Source organism: Camelina sativa, chromosome 15, assembly GCF_000633955.1.
Source record: "Camelina sativa cultivar DH55 chromosome 15, Cs, whole genome shotgun sequence".
In the NCBI taxonomy this organism is placed as follows: Eukaryota; Viridiplantae; Streptophyta; class Magnoliopsida; order Brassicales; family Brassicaceae; genus Camelina; species Camelina sativa.
In genome coordinates, this window is record NC_025699.1 from 5,008,537 (window position 1) to 5,016,826 (window position 8,290).

General features: G+C 33.4%; 2 protein-coding genes across 2 annotated transcripts; both read right to left on the bottom strand.

Annotated features, from left to right (window-relative positions):
* On the bottom strand, positions 1–1,366 carry LOC104748140 (putative FBD-associated F-box protein At5g56440). The gene is made up of 2 exons (XM_010469823.1): positions 383–1,366; positions 1–306 (listed from the first exon to the last, which is right to left on the bottom strand). Exons 1-2 carry the CDS (start codon positions 1,364–1,366, stop codon positions 1–3), a joined length of 1,290 nt encoding a protein of 429 aa, XP_010468125.1.
* On the bottom strand, positions 2,286–4,707 carry LOC104745389 (aluminum-activated malate transporter 8). The gene is made up of 5 exons (XM_010466600.2): positions 4,376–4,707; positions 3,869–4,282; positions 3,663–3,772; positions 3,417–3,560; positions 2,286–2,873 (listed from the first exon to the last, which is right to left on the bottom strand). Exons 1-5 carry the CDS (start codon positions 4,650–4,652, stop codon positions 2,361–2,363), a joined length of 1,458 nt encoding a protein of 485 aa, XP_010464902.1. The 5' UTR covers positions 4,653–4,707; the 3' UTR covers positions 2,286–2,360.

Below are 8,290 nucleotides of genomic sequence, written 5' to 3' on the forward strand. Positions count from 1 at the left end.
TTAATGCTGCTCCAAGGCCACAACCTCAAGTCGACATTTGATAGGACAGCTCAGCCTGGACACCAAATCTATCAGCGTACGGTATTTCTCTCTCAAGTAGGTGATATGTCGGGATATAGTCATCTTCTTTAGGTGGTTTGCCTTCTCTAAGATGTAGATCGCCACTTCTTTCTCTGTTTCTGTTCCTTCATACCCAACCCACTCAACAGTTTCGAGACTCGTCACCAAACATTCAGGTACACAACACGGTTCCTCCCACCTATCTCTGATCCGTCTCAACGAGTTGCAGCCGTCTATCTGAGATGTCTACAGAGTTTTTTCAAGAATGAGATTTAAGTGGAGAAAAGATGAAGGAGCAAACTGAAAAAAGCAAATAACTTACTGGATTGTTGAACCTCAGAACTCGCAATTTAGGGGAATGTTTAAGTAAAAGACATAACCAATCTGAAGAGCAATTAGTACAAAGCTCTAAATACTCGAGCTGGCAGAGATACTCAACAGATTTTTCCATTAGTAATTGTTTGGCTGAGGTAACACATAAGGAGAGGTGTTTGGCTGAGGCTATACATCCCAAAAGCTTCTTAGAATTATCCGGTCTAATCTTGATTTCTGCCTTCACCAACTTCGGCATTTCCACTAATGGACGGAACCAACTAAACTCATCACAAACTTTTAAATCCTTTAGAGAAGGAGCATTGATTATATACTCACGATCATCTGTCTTTGCATGACCACCTGGTCTGCACATGATGTATAAGCTCTGCAACGACGGGACCGCAATTTTGAAGGTTGTAACACAGTCATAAAGCCACCGACGTACGACCAGTGTTTCAAGGACAGGGCAAGCGGATAAAAGCGTATGAACAAGTTCATCATCCCTAGAGCAGAACCTGACACATAAAAGGGACAGAGTCTTGAGGGACTGGAGAAATATTGTCGAAGGAATATCCCAAATCACCACTTCTTGAAGGCGTAAAACCACAAGGCCATTGTATGTAAACAAGCTCCTAGGAAAAGGCATTGGTGATGAAGGGGAACGGGAATAAATAAGCTCAAGAACACGCACATGTCTAGCCAGTGCAATATCAACCCATCTTTCTTGTTCCTCAGGTTCACAATTAAACCCGAGTCTGAGATGCATTGTTTCTAGAACTGGAGCCTCGCTTAGCAGCAGAAAATTATCAATAAAATCTGAACCTGAATGTGATGCATACCATGGAGTAATAACATAGTCAAGCCTTGGAACCAGTTTCCACAGAGAAAGCCATCGTTTTGACAAAAGACTTGTGGCAACAGCATCTTTCGTCTTAACCAATGACAGTATCGTCACGAGCAAATCGTCATTAAGCCCACAAATACTGCTCATACTTAAAAACTCCTCTGCAAGTCCTAAAATTAGCCACACTGATAAACAGAAATTGCCTTCGATTTAACTTGAAACAGATCAAGTCCCTATAAATCAGACAAAACCCTAGCCAATTTGTTTTTAAGAAAAGGGTAACCTAAGAAATAAGTTAAAGTCCCTATTAATCAGACAAAACCCTAGCCAATTTTTGTTTTTAAGAAAAGGGTAACATAAGAGATAAGTTAAACAAGCAATAGCAAGAGAAACAGAGAAGAAGATAGATAGGGAGAATAATTGCATCAAGTTCAAAACAAATCAAGTAAATTAATATTTTATAAATCTAATTTATTCTTCTATATATTTGATTTGTTATCATACTTTATATTAACTTTTTTTACGTCTAGTATAGATATATTTTAACTTAAGTTAATTATTGATCACTCACAACTCACAAGCACAATTAACCAGTGCAAACACAAGTTGAACTGCCTAGTCACATGATGACCTGCTTGCTTAATTGTTCCACTTTTTCTCCTGGTTAAAGTGGCCAGGTATATTCATCAGGATCTTTTAAAAAACAGATTCGTATATGTTCATAACTTAAACTAATTAAGATAGTATTGTTAACAGTACTATATCATTTGCAAACAGAGCAAAGGTTCCTCGGTTTGAGCTTTTGGATCCCAAAGATGATTTTATTCTTTTTAGTCTTTATGCCATGCATGTGTGGTCAATCTATAAGTCAGGCACTACTGCGTCGTGTGGTTTAACCATAAAATTGATTCTTAAATTAAACTACATTTTCATTAAAGGTTTAATATATTGCGATGTCGTCAGCTACATTTGATATATAATTTATCTATATATATATATATAGTTTTGAAATCGGAAATCATATAAACTGGCAATAAGTAGAATGCCGATCGATGTCTCTCATATACTAAATAATGTTATAACAAGTTCTCTTCAAAGAGTTTTTGAAAGTTTGGTAATGAGCAAAAATAATCACAGGACATTAGTTTTTTTCTGCTCCCAAACTGTTCTTCCCGGTGGTCGTTGGTGGCTGTTCATCATGGACAGTGATAAGAACATGAGGAGAGCTATTGTCTTCTTCCTCGTTGTCACCATCTAGAACCGGCTTTACACTTCCCCTGTGAAGTAACTGATGTTGTCCTATTTCCACTGGTAATTTTGGATCCAAAGTCTCTTTGAAGTGTGCAAGGCTGGAGAATTCTTCCACAGCCCCAGAGATCTTCTCGACGCAGTTCACAACCTCGATCAGGATTGATGCCATTGTGACTCCGGGAATGATCTCCAGAAGATCTTTCTCTGTCTCCGGATAAGAAGATTTGAGTGCAATCCTTAGGTTTTCTATTGCCTTTTTGGAGTTGTCAATGTGTGCGTTCACTGAAGCAGTGTCTTTGCTCATTGTTTTAATAGATTTGGCTATGGCTTTTAGTGCTTCACCAGCTTCTCTGCTCATAGTTGCTATTGGCTCTTGAATCTTACTTTGGAATTCTTCTGGTGCCTGCTTTAGTTATTATTAACAATTTATCGGATATAACAATTAATTTTTGTTTTTATTTAAAGAATTGAACTTTTACAGAGTTTTCACACACNAAAAAAAAAAAAAAAAAAAAAACAGTTTACGTCTAATTACATACTAATAGTAAACATGCATTTTCTATCTATAATTTTTGAACTGTACAATTTATTATACATCAACTATTCAACTAATACAAAATACATTCAAAGCTATAAATAAGTATGAACTTCTTTCATTCAACAAAACAAAAACCTAGAGAATTAATGTATTTTTTCTTGTTGACCAAAAAAAAAAAAGAGAACTAATTTCTTATGGAAGAGTATATATATGTGTTGTTGCAAGCGTTAATTGAATAAGGTCATTTTAATCATTTAGAGGGTTGACATTTATACGCAATTTTTGGTAGTATAAAAAAGAATAAAAGCAGACGACATAACAAAACAAATAAAATAAAATATACACACGTCCAAGTTAACAACAATTAAAATTCCTTCAAAAACGGCGTTTTAGGTGATTCACACGAACCTTATAATTAGAAAGAACGTAGCCATTGAGGATTTCAAAATGGAAGGCACATTGGCGAACGAGTCCTGCAATTTTCAAGTACTTTTTCCATGGGTGGCGTAACCTGAAACGACCATGCCCTGGCTCCCATCTTGCAAGATTCGCCTGCAAAAGGACCAGTAATTAATTAATGAGTATATATATAAGAACGTCAATTTATCACTGATCACTATATTAATTATTTTAAACTATATTACATATATATACCAAAGTATCTTCGGTGCCTTTTGATGCTAGAATGCTCTTGTATTCTCGAACGCACGAGTTTGTCTCCTTCGAAATCTTTTCCGACAGTGGAAAATATTCACCCTCGAAAGCTTTTTAGAAAAAGCGTGTATGCATGCATAAGTTATAGATTTATAAAATATATATTTACCAAGAAGAAGAAAGCAAAATGTTATATTGTAAGTCACCTTCTAAGTAATTAGCAAGTTTGTTAATGTTGTTAGCAATCATCTTGTGAAGATCTTCACCAGCCCATACAGGACAAACGAAGATCGACACAAGTATGCAGATCGTTCCACCGATGAGAATAGTGGATAACCTTTGATATGCCATAACCAATATTTCATCTGTACGGTAACCCGAAACGGCAACCATACTAAACGTGAGTATGAATATCAAGGCGCCGTAGTCATATCTCTGTTTAATCCTTGGGAAGAACCGCGAAAATGTTGCAGCTGCACCTAGTGAGAACACTAAGATTCCAAGAATTATGGGCTCTCCTTGGTGTCCAAAGAAACGAGCTAGGTGTACGGCACCAACCCCTAAGGCTCCTGCTGTCAATGTTGCAAAGCCTCTGTTTAAACCTTTGGAAAGTGTTCCACCTATTAAAAATTTGTTTTTTGTTAGTTGTTTTGTTATTATCAGAACGTTTTAAATACTACAGTTTTGTAACTGATTCGGTTTGATAGACTTACCAACAGTGAATTCGAAGACTACGACGACAGTAAGTATTGCCCACATACCCGAAACTCCAAAGCTGATATAGAGTGGCCGCACATAGTACAACAAAGATACTAATGTGAGAGCAACCCCTACTTTCATGGAGTGGATGATACGTCTTGGATCATCCTTCCCAAACTTTTGCACATTCTTTATGCGTTTGGTGACACCATCTTTGAGCTTGCTAGGGAAATCCTTAAGCCTTTGAAAGAACCCTTCTTTCTTCTCTTGAGCATTCAAATCCATCTCCATTTTAGAATCTCAAAGAAAATGTTAAAGCAAAGCTAGTGAAATTGGCTTATATTCGTAAAACCTTTGGGATGTGTGGTGCTTATGTGGGATAGTTTTGGGCTATATTTATAGGTAGAGAAAAATAGCGTAGTTTTGTGAATAGACATATTTTTCATAGCTGACTAAGCTTGCAGCTAAACCAATATTTTATGGATGTCTTGATTTTTCTTTTCAGTTTCTTTAAAGTGATGGTGACTTTTTTAGATCTCATAAATTGATGGATGTTCATTTAACTAGGTAGAATATAGATGTACATGTTGTTATTACGTAGGACGAATATAAGACTGAAATTTATTTTTTAATAATTTGTATTTTTATTTATTTACGAGCTCCAGTGTATTACACACGGTAATAGTCAGGAAAGTGAAGAAAATATTATATATAAAAAATGAAATGGAGAAGAAAATTAAAATTAAAGGACCAAGTTGATCGAACCCACTAGACCTTAGCAGAGAAGCTCTCTAAATCAGAGGTTGAGAATGTTTTGCTTCTAACTTTACAGCAGTTGTGTGTTTGTTTGATAAACAAAGAAAATATTCAGGCAACTTTATGTTACAAAATAAATATTATTGTAAAATTGTCAAACTAAGTGCTCCCAATGTGTATTATGATGATTAGATAATAATAATTGATATATAAATAAGTAAAGATAATGATAATGATAATCATATGGCTGATAAGTGAATACTGATATGTTGGAATGAACTTGGGAAAATTAGTTTTTTTTTTTTTTTTTTACATTGTTTTCAGCTTCTCTACCTAACACGTTTTTGCTTCAAACCTTTGTTGATATAAATTTGGTATTAATTTAGTATTAAAACCAAAAAAAAATTATATAGAGTAAAGAGTAAATTTAGTACTAATATTTTACGGTATTTGTCTATTTTAAATTTATCTATGAACAAAAACGCCATAACTCTGTATGCAAGGAACATAACCACAGCAAATATATTTTGATTCTTTATTGATTTTTTTTTTCTGAAAACTGATACATATTATCTATGTACCCAAAAGTTTTAGATCAAATTAGACGAAACTAAGTAATATCAATGTTTTGGCAAAAAACATTTGATATCTAAGGATTCGGAAATTGATCAATTGACGAGTCAATCTCTGTAAAACCACTGATTTAATTATTAAAAAAGTGTAAGATGAATTAAGTGCAAGAACTATTTATAAACAATGGTCATTTCGTCCATTCTTTTTTTTGTTCTACCTTTAGAGTTTGTAAAAACACATCCATTTATTTATTTTCATTTTGTTGGCACCAAATCTAAGCATTATTCCAAGCATTATTCCAAGAATATAACATGAATGTATGATCGAGATTTCATTCTGAGTTCTGCACCAATCCGTACTTCGTATATAATATTCTTGTTTTTTTCTTCTTCTTTCATTTTCACATCTTTAAATGTGACAAGATAACTTATCACTACAACAGAACAATTTTGTGTCGCACTATTTTTTAATTATTGAAATATCCTCTTTCACTCCCTTTTTTTTTTGGGTAGGAATATATCGATTACTTAATCCATAGCAAACAACTACTTAACGTGTTGTTATATTGATGATAAATAGTATAATGAGTTCAGAGAGGACTAAAAACATAACAAGAAATACATGATTTGAACACAAGTTCTAATGAATAATCATAACCTGCCAAAATTCTGATTTACATTTTTTTATATGTGTATGTACATGAGTCATCAGTGTAACATATATATTAGTATCAGTTATTAAAAACGTTGCTATGAACGTGAAATTGAAAATTGCAATGAATTAATGTCATGAATGAACCAAAAAACGAAATCAGTTTTTGAAAACATGAACAAGTAGCATACAATTCTTCAACATTCTAATGTATTTGGAAACCAAGAAATATATGCTCTCAAAAAAAATGGTAGGGTTTTAGTTGTAAAATATTTATATATATTGATAACAAAATATTTTAAGTGAATAAAATTTTCGTAGCTAGTCCGAAAACAAACACAAAATATGGAATTCCATATGAAAGCTCGAGAAAATTATATATATTTGTGACTAGTGACTAGTGACTAGTGATGTACAAAATATTCCTTTGATATGTTTGCATGCTTATGAACACCTGCTGCAAACTCTCGACCACCCGTTATCAGTCATCGATTCGCTAATTACTATTTATCAAATCAGATAACTTTGAAGTTATAAATACATATTAAATATCAACAGAATCTTTTTAAAAAAACAATAGAATATCTAGCTAGAAAATGTGATATCGGAATGGGTGTGTTGGTGAATAGAAATTTCTTGTAGAAGTTGTATCTCGATTGATCATTTAAGACAAAAATGTTTATGCTGTTCTTTTGTAAGCGTGTTTGTTAAAATAAATACACCTGTATACACGAACCATACATACAAAAATGTTTCGGTGATAAGTTCCAACAAAACTTAGTGCGTGACTAATGCCCGAAGTGAAGAAGATCAATGTGACCGGAACGTGGGTCTTCTTATGAAACGTAAGATTGGTCAGAGAAAGGACATCAAAATTCACGTCGGATTGGTCGGGAGAGACCGGCCAAAAAGGAACATTTCATCACTATATGACAATTTTGCTTAACTTCTCATTCGTTTTTTGGTGTTATTTTTTGTTGTATATAATATATATATGTTTAAACCTAACCATTAAGAACCAACCCATTTTGTACCCATAAACTAGAGAAACAAATCCGAAATTTTAATCAAATATATCAAGAACCGCTCGGGAAATTATACATTTATATAAATAAAAAAAAACAAAAGTGATTATGACCGAAACGAGATATTGAAATGGTTTACCAATATGTCTACAGCCTAATTGGGCTTTGATTCAGGCCTGATTTGAGACCCATAATATATAATATTAAATTAGGCCTACCCCGCTTATACAATCATGGTTTTTAACGAAATTTAATTCCACCCGAAATAAATTGAAATTAATTCAAAACTATTTCAACCCAACTGAGTGAACCAGCTTAATTTTAAATAAAATCTATAGATAATATTTTTTAATGTATATTAATTTAAATTAAAAATACTGTAATTTATAGCTATTCTATAATCTACACCCAAATAAAAGTCATACGAAAATCAATCCAGCTATAAATTTTGCATCAACGAAACAGTCGCGGACCAAACCTGAATTGTCATTATGTCCACCCTTTGTCTGAACATGATCATCATCGTAATTGACAACTGAACACGTTACACGCGTATGGCTGTGTCGTCGTTTGTGTGTATCCCATTCTGTTGTAGTGCCATGTTTTTTCTTATAAAATATCCCAATAATACATTTTAGTGACAAGTTAGTTCAAGATTTGAAATATTTGCATTGATGCTTTTTCCATTTCTGGTTAACACGTGTCATTTCTTTCACAAAATTGAAAGGGACCATCAATCCAAATATCAAATCAACCAATGAAAATAAAAATAAACCTCTCGTAAGTTGTTGCATACTCGTTTTTTTTTTTTCTTTTTCTCCGCGAGCATTCATACATAGCCATATCACTAATTCAATTGTTCAAATGACTATATTACAAGTTAAGCAACAAAAATAACCTTGTACTTAATAATTCACATGTATA